Consider the following 14,772-nt stretch of genomic DNA (forward strand, 5'->3'; position numbering starts at 1 on the left):
GCGATACACAATTGAGCATGTAATGTCTATTGAACAAAAATTCTTCAACCTGGCTGCAGATCATATGCATATCATTGGGTTGATCTACAGAGTGGGACTGCGGAAGGCATTAGTAGCCTTTGTCTGCTATAGACACTTTATAAATACAACTGTTTTCGTTTTCTTTTTTTGGTTTCATTTAACAGGATGCATTCTGGGGCTTAGTGCAGATCTGTGAAAAGTACCTTCCTGGATACTACAGTGCCGGGCTGGTAAGTTTGAACCCTGATCTCATGTGAACTTCACAGCTAATCGGACAAACCAAAAAGGGCCCAGTTCACACTCTATACAATGGACCTACAGTGATCAGAGTGGAGTATTCATCTCTAGCATGTTTTTGTTTAATGCGCAAGTCTCTTTGCTATTAAGTTTCAAACACTATCCAGCAGCGTGAAGGGTTATAATGTGGATCAAATGCTAAAGGTGCCAACTCTTAGCAATCTGGAAATCATGGGCTTATGCCTGTACTGTGGCTGGAGCTTCCCAACCCATGATGTCCACACATCTGAGCATCATCAGGGCTGGCTGGGCTTGAGATGGCCAGGTCTTCCTGTCCTGTAGTGAATCTGAATCCTGGGATTTGCTAAGCACCAGAGGGACTAAAGTATCATGGGTAACAGATGCATTGCTCTTCCAGTCACCATTGATTCCCAAATAAATCTCCTGACACCATGCATTAACTATTGAGCATGTTGAAAGAGACCATTCACATTCCTTATTTCTTTCTGAGTGTAACTTTTCAGTCGGTCAAAACTCAGCACTTTACTCAACACAGTAATTTACATGTCATCTAAGTACTGAACGTCGGTACAACATCTGCTGTCCTGTCATAGTTGCACTGAACAAAAGGCAAGCAGAAAGCACAAGTGATTTGTACGTATGACCTTGTTGAATAAGAGATGTAATAATGGGGGATATCAGAAGGTTGTTGACCGCTAGTTTGTGTTTTCATGTAATTAAGATTGATGTCTACCTTCAGGAGCTTCAGATTTGTCATTAGAGTGACCTGGGCGGATCTTGTGGGTGGTGTAACTGAGGAAAGATCCTTGGTTGAGTTAGCAGGTATCCCGATTAGATTAAAGCCATCAGTCAACAAGGCTTTAATAATGTTGAATATATGGAACCCCCTCCCCTCAGATGAATGAATTTCCTGTAATACATGAATGAATAAAGAATAGGGTGCCAATAAATTTAAAAATCCAGCCCACCAGCCTTTCTGTAAGAAGAGACAGGGTGAGCCAAATGCTCAGTGTCTCCACACACGAACACTAACGTGCTGGAGTGGCTCTGAATAATGGCCAGTCTGTCTGTGGATTACTGGCCTTTTCCAGTTAGCGGCTGGAGGTGAAGACACGGAAAGACTGACTCCCAGCGTGCTGGTGTAATTGAGCCCCCCCACCAGGGAGCAACAATGGAGCTATTGCCACAAGTGTGCGGGGGGGTGAGCGAGCCGGCGCTGTGCAGAAATGCAGACGACTGAGCCTCGATTGTGGCCAGGGACTCCACGGAGCGTGGCCTGTACCCCCCGGAAGCCCTTTCTAACAGATGAAAGCATCTCCCCAGCTCTGTCCAAGGATAAGAAAAAAGTCCTGTAACACGCAGTAGAGCGGTTTCAGTTTTGTTTGCTCCCTTATAAGAGAGTGAAGAGTGATGATGGCACAGCAGTCACTAAGTGACTGACTGCTCTCGCTAGAGCCTGGGAATCCTGAATACTGTCCATTTCCGTCAGAAGAGGAAGTCCAAGCCACACCCTCTGGACTGTATTGTTTTAATTCACCTCTGGCAGCAGAGTGCCTCTTTCAGAAAGATTCTCAGTCTTGAAGTAACTGCTTAGAGGCACCGAGAGCAGCCGAATTCTAGCCTTAACAGTCTTGTTCGACGCACGTTTTGGTTACAGCCTGCTTTGTGGGTTTTCTTCTGTTCAGAATGAATGGAACTGTAGTAAAAAGTGGGCTGTGCCAATCACTCATATTGCAGCAGTGGGCTCGAGTCAGAGAATCTGACCTCCAGTGCAGCCTGTAGCTAGGTCAGCAAGGTGCTCCAGGTTTTAAACCGCTGGAAGGCAAAGTTAAAGCTTGTGGGCCCGCAAAGCATCAGTGTTTCTTCTTGCATGACCAGATAAAAGACTGTCGGCTTCAGGAATCCAACAGAAATGGTAATGCAACACAAAGACTTCTTTCATACATTACTAATCATTAACAAAGACTGTTTGAAATTTTCCTGTATTAAATATATAATGACAGTTCCTCTTTCAATGGCTGCCTTTCATGATCGTAGCTGTGAGCTACCTTATATTTTTGTCAGTGCTGAAATCCCACCTGACTAAGGTACAGTAACCTCAGGCAGTCATTTAGATTTCTAGGGAAATGGAAATGCAGATCTTGATTCCTGCTCCATTAGAGTTTCACACTTACCAGTCCTTAGTATGGGGGCAGTTTCAGCCATCCTTTTGTAAGATCGAGTGCCCCAAACTACAGTTACACCCAAAACATCTGGAGTTTTTGCTGTACTTCACAGCAGGAGATGCTGCTGGCAAATATCTGTCCATAAAAATCTCATTTGATTTGAAGTCTTTCCCAAAAGGCGGTTAAGTTTGGAAAGTCCCTATTACTGCTGAGCTCTTGAATATTTTTCTTAATGTTGAAAAACAAGAATTTGGCACATTGGAATCTCATCCTGGTGCGAAATGTTAGGCTGGGGTATGTACACTGAGTGATATGCACTGATCCTATGCACTAGGTACATGTCTCTTGAAAGATAGACTTTAAAATTCTCTTGTTGACCAATCAGGCGTGGCATGGTCTGTCTCCAGTGTACCAACAAGAGTTACTATCCCCTCACGTCCTCATTCTCTTACGTCTTCTAGCTGGCTCTAGGTTTCTTCATCATGTAGAAACATTATACATTAGGGGGCTATGCCTGTTCAGCGGCAGCCCCTCCTCATTGGAATGCTCTTCCTGCCCATATTAAAAATGCAGGTTCTGTTGAAGTCTGTTATGAATTTGTGTCGAGAGCCTCGGCCGGTCTCTGGACTGGAAGGCTCTACGGTGTCTGAGAGTGAGGTTGCCGGTGCTCTGTCACAGCTGTGCCTGTTGGGGTTAACAGGAGGCGATCCAGCTGGATGGCGAGATCCTGTTCGCTCTGCTGCGCCGCGTCTCCCCAGCGGCTCACAAACACCTGAAGAAGCACAAGATCGACCCCATCCTGTACATGACCGAGTGGTTCATGTGCGCCTTCTCTCGCACCCTGCCCTGGGCGTCCGTCCTGCGCGTCTGGGACATGTTCTTCTGCGAAGGTGAGTCGGGCCCTGGACTGAACCTCTCCGGTATTCACAGCACTGAGTGTTTCTTCAGGTCTGCTATGGGAATGAGCCTCAGTCATCTGGTTTCGCATCAGTAGCACATTTGGAGAAAGCAATGAAGTTGGAGAGTCCTACAGGTCAGGATAATAACTAGGGGAACATGAAGGCTAAGACATTTAAGGAGATCAGAAAAATACAGATTATCACTCAGCATGTGGGGTTCTCATGCAAATCGAACACTAAAGGCGCTGACTCTGAGCATGTTTTGTGTCCGGTTGTCTGGAAGTTGTGGGTTTGAGTCTTTGTTGCATCATTAGACTAGTGACTGTAGCCCATCATTAGGGCTGGCTGGGCCTGGGAATTCTACAGGGACTGCTGTATCATCAGTAAGAGATGCACTGCTCTTCCAGTTAGTGTTGGTTTCCATGTAACACTGTGACACACAACACAAAACCTACTGAGCACATTCAAAGAAAGCATTCACTTTCCTTGTTTCTCCCATGCTGATACAGGAATCCTTGTGTCGACCTGAGCTCATCTAACGATTTCAGATTGGAAGCAGGAAGGAAGGATCTGCATGCATAAAAAGCATGCAGATCCGTTCAGATGTTTGAAAATTGGACAAGAAGGCAATGAAAATGGGAAGGCCTATAAACAGTATTTCAATGTCTTCCAACACGTAGGGGTGAAGATCATATTCCGAGTGGGCCTGGTCCTCCTCAAGTGCATGCTGGGTACTCAGGAGAAGCTGAAGGCTTGTCAGGGCCAGTATGAGACCATGGAGCTGCTCAGAGCAGTGGATCCCAAATACATGCTGGAGGGTTTCCTCATTCGAGAGGTACAGTATAATCGCAATATAGCACCACTCTGTTCTGGCCGAACACGCGTTCTTTCAGCACAGCCGTTATCACTCAGGGGTCTCGGCATTCCCAATTCTTTATGTCCTCTTAAAATAACTTGGAACAAATACTGTACATGAAAAACATTTTCAAAAACTGTGAATTTCAGGCTGGTGGTGCACAGAGTAAATTCAAAAGTTATGTTCACTTCTAGGATACTGTTTATTATCCATCAGTTTTGTTTTCCTCTTCTAAGACTTTGCTGCCCTCTACTGGCTCAGCCATGTTCAGCTGGATCAGGTCAGATCACGTGTGGTTTGCATTGGATACCCCGGCACTGGTCTGGCTCTCTTGTTGGCGACAGGCACCGCATCAGAGCAATCTGCTTTTTTTCCTTGTTTATACAGAAAATGTCAAATTGTTAGTCAAACAGCGATGAGAATCTCCAATATTTTGATAACAAGGTCATCAAAAAGGTCAACTCTCTCTGCATGAATATTTCTTATAAAGACAGACAAATTTTAAATATTAAATATTTTGGCATCATTTTAATAACAATAATAATAATAATAATTGCTTACACTTATATAGCGCTTTTCTGGACACTCCACTCAAAATGCTTTAGGTGCTTTAACCTGCTGAATGTTACGCCTTTAGAAAATATTGAAATGGACAGATATAACCAGCTGATCAAGAGAACATTCTGTCACCACTGATGTGCCAGAGGCTGGACTTTATCTCATGTGAGCTCTCCAGCAGTGGAGTCATGTCCTCTTGAGCAATGAATCGAGGTTATTACACCTATATGGTGCTTTCATGGACACCACTCAAAGCTCTTTACAGGCCCCCCACCTGGGTGATGGGACGGCAGCCGAAGAGCACCAGTACTCTCACCACACACCAGCTCTCGGGGGGGAGGGGGGGGAGAGTGATGTGCACAACAGACCAATGGATGGAGAAGTGGAAGTGTGATGGTCTGGGCAGGAAGGTCTACTGACCACAGACCTCCACTTGTAGTGACTGGTGGCCACCTGACTGCACCGTGATGCGTTGATCAAGCCCTTCTGCGGCTCTTCTGCTGATGTGACAGCAGGGCAACGTGCAGCTTCGCTAACAACCCCTTTCCTGAGAGACGGGAATGTGGCAGTTACGCTGTGGGTCCTGTGAAACAGTCATGGGATGAGGCGATCGCGTGTGTAGCATCATGGGTCAGAGACCAGGGAGCAGGCACATGCTTGTCCAGGCTCTGTGGGCAGAGGGGGACAGAAACAGAGGTATTGATATTGAGATCACAGGGATCTCTGTGTTGCATCCACCGGTTTTCATTATGTTATGAGTAGCTAATTGATCTAAGAATCTCGTTAATATGTTATGTTATCTAGCTTCAACACAGTGGTCAAGCAGTTTGTTAAAAACCACTACAGCCCTTTATTTAAAGATAGTGGTTCCTAAATCCAGTCTAAAACATACTCCCTCTTAGTTTCCATTTGTGCTTGGGTGCTGTTTTCACCATAGGTCTTAAAGGTCCATTGGTCTAAGTTACTGAAATAAGATTGGAAAGAAATTTCCCCACAATGCACCGTGGTCCTTCTGATGACCCTGTCATGCCTGTCATTAACAGTGTCCCTTCCTGCCCCGCACCTCTCTCAGATCCTGGAGCTGCCCGTGTCGGAGCGTGACATCGAGAAGGAGCACCACGTGCAGCTGAAGCGCTGGAAGGAGACGCACGGCGACCTGCACTACAAGTCCCCTCCCAGAATGCACGGGGCTCGGGCGATCATAACTGCCGAGCCTCACACGCGCCAGGACCTCCGGCAGAATCCCACCATCGTTGTGGAGCCGCCCCCGTCCAATGTGCCACCCGCCAAGGACGAGAAGAAGAAGGACAAAGGCCGGAGGGGCAGCCTGAAGAAGGCCCCAGGCTCCAAGAAGGAGGTCGCCAACCCCTACCCCATTCCAAGTGTCCCCCCATCACTCCCGGCAGACGCACCCCTGCAGCCAGAGCCAGAGTCCTCCCAGCAGGACAATCAGAGCCTGAGCAGCACTGAGCTGGACACGTACCTGTAGCAGCACTCCCAACACAGGCAAGAGGACCTTTTCTTGGAAATGACCCAAGGGCTATTGGCCATCACTGTGAGGATCATCCCCAGAGTTAGGAGCTAGGTGCAGGATACACCGACTGGCCCTTATTGCACATGGGAGATTTTCCCTTTTCCCTCCTCCCTCCCTGCTTTTCCCTAAGATTTTGTCTTACATGACCCATTCCACCTAGACTCTCTCTCTCTTAGTCCTGAGCTGCAAACATGTCCCCAGCTGTTACGCAGTTTAGGTAACTTCAGGAATTGCCAAGGTCTGAAAGGGGTTTTCGGACATTTTCTGCTGTAGAGTGTAGCAAAGTCCCTGGGAAATAAGTTAAAGCATTGAGAAAATAAAAGTATGTTAAAGGATGATGGTTAAGCATGGGGAAACCCCGAAAACCCCATGCAGATGTACAGCAGAAGCCAATCAGAAGGGCCGTCACGTGCTCCACCTACACTGCAGAACAGTAACCTCTCACTCAGCATGGGTTTTAATGACGAAATACAGCCCCCCAGAGCTAATCATTCTAAAACATAACAGCTAAAACGTTCATTTTGTTTTCCTAATATGGCACTTAATCCTTTAAGCTCTCCCAAACTCTTCGGTTTTTATGACATTTGAAGCAGAAGCTAAGTAATTACTCCTCTACCTCCATTTCTGTGCTTCTGGAAGACTCTGATACTGCTGCTGCACTGTATAGAAATCTCTCCTCTTTTAAAAGTATTAAGATACTCAGTGGTGGTGTGAGAACAGAGTACCTGCAAGCCTGCAAGAGACGTGAAAGCAAGTAGAGGATGAGTCCTGTTTACATTGCAGCTCTTTTTGCGTAAGATACCAAGACGGGAAGGGTTTTTCTAAAATGTTCATCTGAATATTTGCCAGTGCAGCCCAGTGGTCATTGATAAATGTGGTTCTGTAGCTTATTGGGGGAATTTCCTCTGTAGTGTACAGTGGAGAAGGGAGGCTTGGTGCCAAAGGCAGGTTTTTGTGGCGAACACTAGAGGGGGCAGCCTTCTGTTATAGAAGAACAACCCTAGAGGGCACATTCCAGTAACCGCATTGATAGCTCAAACATGTCTGAACCTCCTGGAAATGGAAAGTGGGGCTGTTGAAGTGGATCCTCTCTGAAATTATGAAGCAGCAAGCAAATCCCACAAGGAGCAGGAAAAAAAAATTGAAGCAGGTGATTTCTGTATCGCTTTTTAGGACTGGATTTTTGGCGTCGATCTTGCAATTCTTAATTGAACATTCGCTTCTAAAAATGCCTTGTGCACCAAGGTCCTAAAAAGCAGCAGTGAATATTGCTTAAGATAAGCACACATAGGACTGATTACTTAAAGCCTGTTCTCTTCAGGGCAGACAACATACTGCTTTCCAGAGGTGAGTGCAAAATGTAGATCAGCTGCACGAGATATGCACCTTTTCCACTTTAAGCCTGTCATTTTGAAACAGGTGAATCTAATGTTTGCACAGAGCTCTGAAGCTCACGTGACCAAACTTCATGCACTGTTCATCAGTCTTAAACATTGGCTGCAATACCAGCAAAAACAGACGGGTCAGTAACAGCAAAGATCTAGTCGGCAGCACTGAGTGGAATCGTTTGGGTTTATCCAGTACAACGACCCTGTATTGGATAAAGCTATTAGAAAATGGATGAATGGAAGATGGGGTTTTAACACATAAAGGGGCTTTATTCACAAATATTGATTTATTCACAGTGTTTATAGGTGAGGTGCACAGAAATGCCTGTCAAGTCTCTCTTCAGATTTAGATATTTTGCTTTTGTGACAAAGTTCCCCCCCCCACACACACACTTTTAGAAAAGGTGTCCCAGATGAAGTGTAGCCGAAAGATATTTTGCATGTCTGGTGAGGCGAGGTTTCTGCCTGGTTCAGTGCCATTCCGAGAAGCCCAATGCTCTCAAATGCCCGAGCAGTAGGAGTTCCTGGAGTTCGGAATTCTTGTCTTCATCTGTTGTATCCCTTTGGTGAAATTCATCGAGGTCTTAAGCAGGTTTTGCATTTCACGGTGGAGGGCGTTTGTGAGGTTAGTTGATCAGCTGGAATGAATGTGGAGTGAATCCTGCTCCCTGGAGTAATGTTTGGTCGATGGCTGGTAATCTGCGAAACTTCAAGTTTGATTTCTAGCATTTTTAACTAGGGAAAAGGTAAAGCAGTTATCTGTCCATGTATCTTTTCCAGCCTTGGAGGAACGAAGTTGCCGTAGTGAGATTCATGACATCAGAATGTCAACACAAAGGTGGCTTTTTCATTTGAATTATATCCTAGATCATCAGTGTTATTTCAGGTGTGTTTCACAGAACACTGATGTGTGACCATTCAAGGGCTAATCCTAGTCAGGATTTTTCTTTTAACTGTACTTAACCTTTCGTTTATGCAATTCTTGTTCTCTGAGAAGTGCAGGAGAGACCCAAGGTCCTTCTGCTTCTAGGAAAACATTTGCTATTTATGGGATTTGCATGAGAACAACAGTACAAAGTGCATTGAACATGCATGTGTCTCCTGGATGAAGATAATAAAATCTAAATACAATCCTAGACTGGGAAACTGGTGTGGATAATTATCAGGCTTCAGAGGCCAATGTGACGTAACCAGATCTATGTGGTTTTGACTGCAGGCACAGTTTCCTTATACATTTCACTTGTCTTTAATGTGATGGGTAGATTGCGTCAATGAGGCTTGTGAACTTTGCTGTAGTGCTTAGACACACTGACATTGGTCCAGGTCTGACTAACAGGATTGACCAATTGTTGATTTGTCTGTCAGGTCGACAGTGGGTTTGTCCCCTCTAACAGCTGCTGCGTCACAGTATTGACCCAGAGTTAAAGGAAAATTACAGTGGTAAGCAGTGCTATTTTTCTGATGTTCATATGGAAGAAGTGATATTGCACTCTGCCACTGGCCAGATCCATTGAACCCAATGTTAGGCAAAGGTATGGATATTACCTGATGAGACTGTTGATTTTTCACCAGGGGTACATTCAGTCCTTTTGTAAGTCAGCCCTCAGCACAATGAAAGACATTTTTGGTGGCCACAGGAAGTCACAAAACTGAGTGATAAGTTTTAGTGAAAGTTTTCTTTTTCAAGTCTCTTGTACTTGTTAGACCACTTCAGCTGTACAAGGACAGGTGTTGTATTAGAAGCTGTTCAAGTTCATCCACTTCTCTTCTGTCACGAATTGTAGGCGCTAGTAGAGATTTTAAGGGGTCTAACGTCTGCTTGTTTGGCAGGCATTCCAAAACAAAACACAGCCTATACCTGGGATCAGTATGTTTTATTTTTTTGTTTCATAAGACAATTTCCAAGTCTGTAAAACCTTCCACTCTTGTAATATAACCTTATATAATAATATGCAAATATTTTTTTTAATCTTGGAGCATAATGACACTAAAATGATATATCAAAAATAAATCTTTTCTATGTTGATAGCATTTTTATTAATTGTGAGGAATGTATGAGTTTTTTTTATTTCAGGGAAACTCATGGTCTTCAGTGCTGTTATGCAAAGTTTCTGGTTATTGTGAGAAGAGAGTTTCTTTTAATTGCTGTCTTTGTATGTTACACTTCAGGGCTTTTCTAACCTCATTTTCACCTCAGCCTTTAGGCTGGACGTCATTGTTTTCCAGTTTTCCATTCGAAAAAAGTGACCAAAGACGACAGAAACAATTTATATGGCACTCCTGTGTCTTTAATTCGTTTTGCTGGCTGTCCATCTTTAAACCCGATACAAGGGGTGGATTGTAGATTCGTGTTGTTATAGATCCTTATTGTCAAGTGCTGAATTCTAGCCCTGGCTAAGCATTAGGGACGCAAATACCGGATTCACATTCCATGAAAGACTGAGTTCTGTTGTTTTACGTTCGTGTATTGAGATCAATGTATGTTCAAGCTGGGGACCATCAGGGAAACTGAAAAATGTCTTGGCTTTTGCACCTTTGTTTAAGTTTTGCTTATTCCAGTTATTTGGTTTGGCTCACGGAGACAGACCAGTTACCTCTAGCTGGGTGAGAGCCCTTTTCCATGCTGTTTTCTTCTGTGCTGTCTCCCCTCAGGGCAGCATCGCTAAACCAGTGTTTCGCCAGCCCTGTTTCCATGGGACCTACAGATCTTTCCGATTTTTTTTCCCCAAACTAATTTAAGGCTGGAGAAATGTTAATTGTTAATTTTTCAGGAACATTAATGTATTGATTAATCGACACTATGAAATTAAATACTAACAATGCATGCGAAGCTGTGGGTCACAGATTCGAACATGGCCAGTGTGTGACTAAAATAATTCTATTAACTAAATTTATACAGCCAGCAGTTCATATATCAGAATAAGATTCTCAGTTGCCTGCTGTTTGATCAGATGATGTTTGACTAAATTATCATACAAAAAAACAATGCAGTCAAGTGTTATAAAAGATTGAATAGTGTAACTGGCAGATTGGTACATTAACTTCACCTTTGCATTTTAATGTAAATGTAAAATAAGAATGTTTGAAACATGTTCTGTGAGCCAAGATCAAAAGGCATCGAGGCATTGTTGTGTAATACTAGTAACCAAAAAATCCTAATAATTGGGAGAAAAAGTAAGAAGCTAAACCATGGATTTATAGTGCTTTCCTGGGTTTGAAGTTGAAAAGCACTGCAACTAAAACTCGTCCCTACTAATGAAGGTGCAGGTGATCTTCTGCCAGTGAAAGACAAAACAGATGTGTTCTTGTTCCGGCATGTTTTAGATAATCAAGGTCTGTGTCCGCTACAGAATGGGTTCTGTTCTTACACTGTGGGATTCTGTCAGATGTGCCAAAGACCTGTGGAGATGTTAAGAAATGACAGTACGTTAGGGTGAGGATTCAAAACTGTCTGGCTGGATAATTTAGGCTAAACTCTTTAATCCAGATGGTCCAAGCTTATCCCTTAGTCCACCTTGCATTTTGTACATCAGAACGGCATCTTCAACATCTGATCGGAATGATCCAGTGCATAGGGCTCAGGATGATCCTGATCTCCAGTGTACTGTGAACGATCATCCTGTTTGTGCCAAAACCAAAGCTTGTGATTCTCTTGAAGTAACCCCTTGCCAGTTTTATGGTCGTCAAGTACCAGATCTGTGTCCCACTTCTTATTTTAATGTTTTTAAAGAAAGAATCTTGCTACATTACAACGCACAGTTGCTCTCAGGTGGGACTTCTGAAAGGGTTTCTACAAACCTTTCATCTTGTTAATTGATAGACATGACCAAAATTAGTATTCCCACCCTCCCAATGGGAGATTACACCATGTTTAGCTGTGTTTTCATGTTTTGACCTGGAAAGAAGTTTAAAATTGACAGCCGCTCTTTGCAGGTTTGTTGTTTGTATTAACCTGGTTGCCCAGTCCTCTTAGCTTGACATTATATTTACTGCACTTTCTGACTTTACAGTTGTTTTTTTTACCAGTTACAGAATGCAAGTTATTTTTTAGGGAGCTCCTTCAGAGAAAATGGGGAAAAAATCACACTGATTCTTGACTCAAAAAGAACTAGGTGAGAGATCTTTGTACCGCTGGGTTTGCCAGTGGACTCCCTCCCATCCAGGCACATGAAAGACAGTCTGATGGCTCAGGAGGATCCACCTTCTTGTTAATAAGTTGACCTGAGTTTCCCTGTTAGTATAATCCTTCAGACATCTCCAGAACCCAAACACTTTTTTCTTGTCTGCTGCCTATATTTGAGAGAATGTATAGCAATGTGATTTTTGTTTATCAGAAATTAGATTTCTTGTATTTAATGCTGTTTCTGTACACAAAAAATGCATTTACAAGGAATAAATTTGATACAGTCCTCAGCCTTTTGTATTTTTCTTTTTTGGTTGGAATAGAAACAAACATCTGTTGCCGTTTAAAAACTGCTTCTGCCTATGCTCTCCTATGATGAGTCTTAATTCTTTTTAAATCCACCCAATTTATCTTGCAGATACAAGAAAAGCCAGCTGGACTGCAGAGTAGAAATAGATGGTTTTAGCTGCAAAGGCTGCCGGCATTATTAAAGAGCTAAAATCATGCCCACATTAGAGGGTTAATAATACTTAGAATAATGATTATTAATACTTTTATGTTGTCTTTATAACTTCTCAAAGCACTTTACAGTAACAGAAAAATGTTTATCGAAGAGAAGAGGTACTAAATCAGCATTAATAGAAAACAAGGTTTAGAACACAGGAGAAGATTCAAGAGGCAAACAGATCCGATTGAGTAAAACTTCTAAAGAAGAAGGTTTTCACTCTGGATTTGAAAGTGCTCAATATAGATGACTCTGCGATACCCTTAGGGATGGAATTCCAGAGCTTTGAGGTGTCATAAGAGAAGGCCCTGTAACACATAATATGTAGACGGGCTTGTGGGATGAACAGGAGATCAGTCAGACGAATGAAGGTTGTGATGTTGGGAGTAGGAAGATACAGTAAGTCAGATAGGTACTGAGTTGACAAAGTGTGTACAGCCTTATAGGTGAGTGTGAGGATTTTGAAGTCGACACAAAACCTGATTGGAAAGCATTGCAAGGACTCCAGGACAGAAGTAATGTAATTAGTAAATAATGGTGACAGTAAGCCAACAGTCGGTGTAAGTCTGACTGCCAAGGCATCGTAAATGTACTCCATTCAATGTTTAAAGAGTAGGCAAACACCTGTGTACAGCACGTTATTTACAGTTTCACATCAAGAATAACTTGCGTTTGGAAAGCCGTGTCATTTCTACTTGTCACAGAAATGGTAACAAAGATGCATTTAACCCAGCAATGCTCACTGATACTGTGCTCTACTTCATGTATACAAAAGATGGTATACATGCACCTTTACATTATTTTTTTTTCCAAAAGGAGGAGTGTGACGATATTATTCTGTTAAAGTCAAAGCTACTTTTCACGGGACAATATTATTGCATATATAATGCAAGGTATTAACATTGTAGGTAACTGTTCAAAAATTAACTATTGCATTTAAACACAATTTTGTATAAATGCAGTATTTTTTTTCTCCATGGTGCTAATAAGCTTCTACCTTATTTTAAAGTATTTGTGAACATGAATGCAAATGAGTGTACTATTTAAAGAAATAGTCATTAACTCTCTTCTCCCTATCGCAGTGATTAATGACGATGTCGTTGCAGCGTGTGTCTTATTTAAAGCAGAGGCCTTTCATGCGGTAAATCATTTGTTCCCTTGTGGATGGGTCCTATTAGGCAAAAAATGTTTTGCTGCTGGATGGATGTTTGAATAGAAAACAGATAAACACCACGTACAGATAACTGAGCACATTACACATGCAAGTATAACCTCAGAAAGTGTTAGATTTCCATTCACACAACTTAATAACTGGTGCATCGTCAAATGGCCAAAGACAATCGTTCAGGATCAGCAATGCACTGTTCACTGCTTTTGCAGACTGATATTGCATGATATAGCTGTGGGAACCTCAGTTCTTTAGCACCCTGTTTCATCGAATGGGATGTTTCCTTCTTAGCCCCAGTGACCCTCAGATGACATGACGGAGCTGTTCCCAGGTAAGAGCGCTGGTGCAAAACACTGCTGCAGCAGGTCAAGATCCCTGGAGCACTTACAGGTGAGAGGTGGCTGTTTGGACTGTGTAGCCTGTCTGCTAGTGTATTGATTTTATGGTCTCCTCCAGCTGTTTCTTGAAGGAAGCAAGGGCTTCAGGGTTTACCACTGCTGATTATTTTACTGCATGTGCTTTCTTTACTGATCCCAGAATTTGACCCTTGTAAGGTCAAAAATGACAAATCAAATACTGGTGGATATGTTGTCAAAGACTTCATTCTTTTTTTTAAGAGAACCCGGTTCACTGTCTCCTAATGGAAGTGGAGCAAACCATATACAGAAACGTGGTCTCCTGATTTTTACAGTCAAGGGTGAGGTTTTGAGGAAGTGAAGTTCTAGAGCTGCCAAGATTTTATTAGGGCACAATTGAGTCAATTTTAGCTCATTATGACTGTGATGGAGTCAATATGCCAGTAGGGGGAGCAATTGGAATGATTTTATACACTTCAGCGCCTTGTAAAAAGACCCACAGTCTATAATCACTGTTACCATCATAACACATCGACCCCCAGAAGCCTCGCATTTAAAAAATAGAGCATTTAGCAGTAATTAGCTGTTACATTCCAAGACAAAAGGAAAGGAAAGTTAAGATTTTCATTTGAAAACATGCAAATATTTGATGATAACTGCATGGTCACTCACAGCTCACTTGGACAAAGATCACAACATTCCCGATTTTCACATTTTGTAATTCAACAAATTTGGAAAAAATGTCATAAGTCACATCAGCCTCTTTCCTATCTGTCCAGCCCTGTGATTTCAGAGATGCCAGAAGACTTAAGTCGTGTCGCACTCAACAACAGACTGTAGTGCTGGACTGTGTTTTTCAATATAGGAAAGAATTGTTCACTTGTAACACTCTGGGGGGGGAGATGGAAATGAGTTGTTGAAGGCAGAGCAATATAAAAGTC

The 14,772-nt window shown here is 42.9% G+C and overlaps 1 protein-coding gene across 1 annotated transcript in view; it reads left to right on the forward strand.

Annotated features, from left to right (window-relative positions):
- tbc1d10ab (TBC1 domain family, member 10Ab) overlaps positions 1-6,563 on the forward strand; it is a 39,481-nt gene extending 32,918 nt beyond the window's left edge. The window contains exons 6-9 of the mRNA XM_088618438.1: positions 186-251; positions 3,145-3,334; positions 4,024-4,178; positions 5,830-6,563. Coding sequence (XP_088474564.1) covers positions 186-251; positions 3,145-3,334; positions 4,024-4,178; positions 5,830-6,246 — 828 coding nt within the window. The 3' untranslated portion in view covers positions 6,247-6,563. The remainder of the gene's footprint in view (positions 1-185; positions 252-3,144; positions 3,335-4,023; positions 4,179-5,829) is intronic.
- Positions 6,564-14,772: the final 8,209 nt, after the last annotated feature.

Source organism: Lepisosteus platostomus, chromosome 24, assembly GCF_059453375.1.
Source record: "Lepisosteus platostomus isolate fLepPlt1 chromosome 24, fLepPlt1.hap1, whole genome shotgun sequence".
Classification (NCBI taxonomy): domain Eukaryota; kingdom Metazoa; phylum Chordata; class Actinopteri; order Semionotiformes; family Lepisosteidae; genus Lepisosteus; species Lepisosteus platostomus.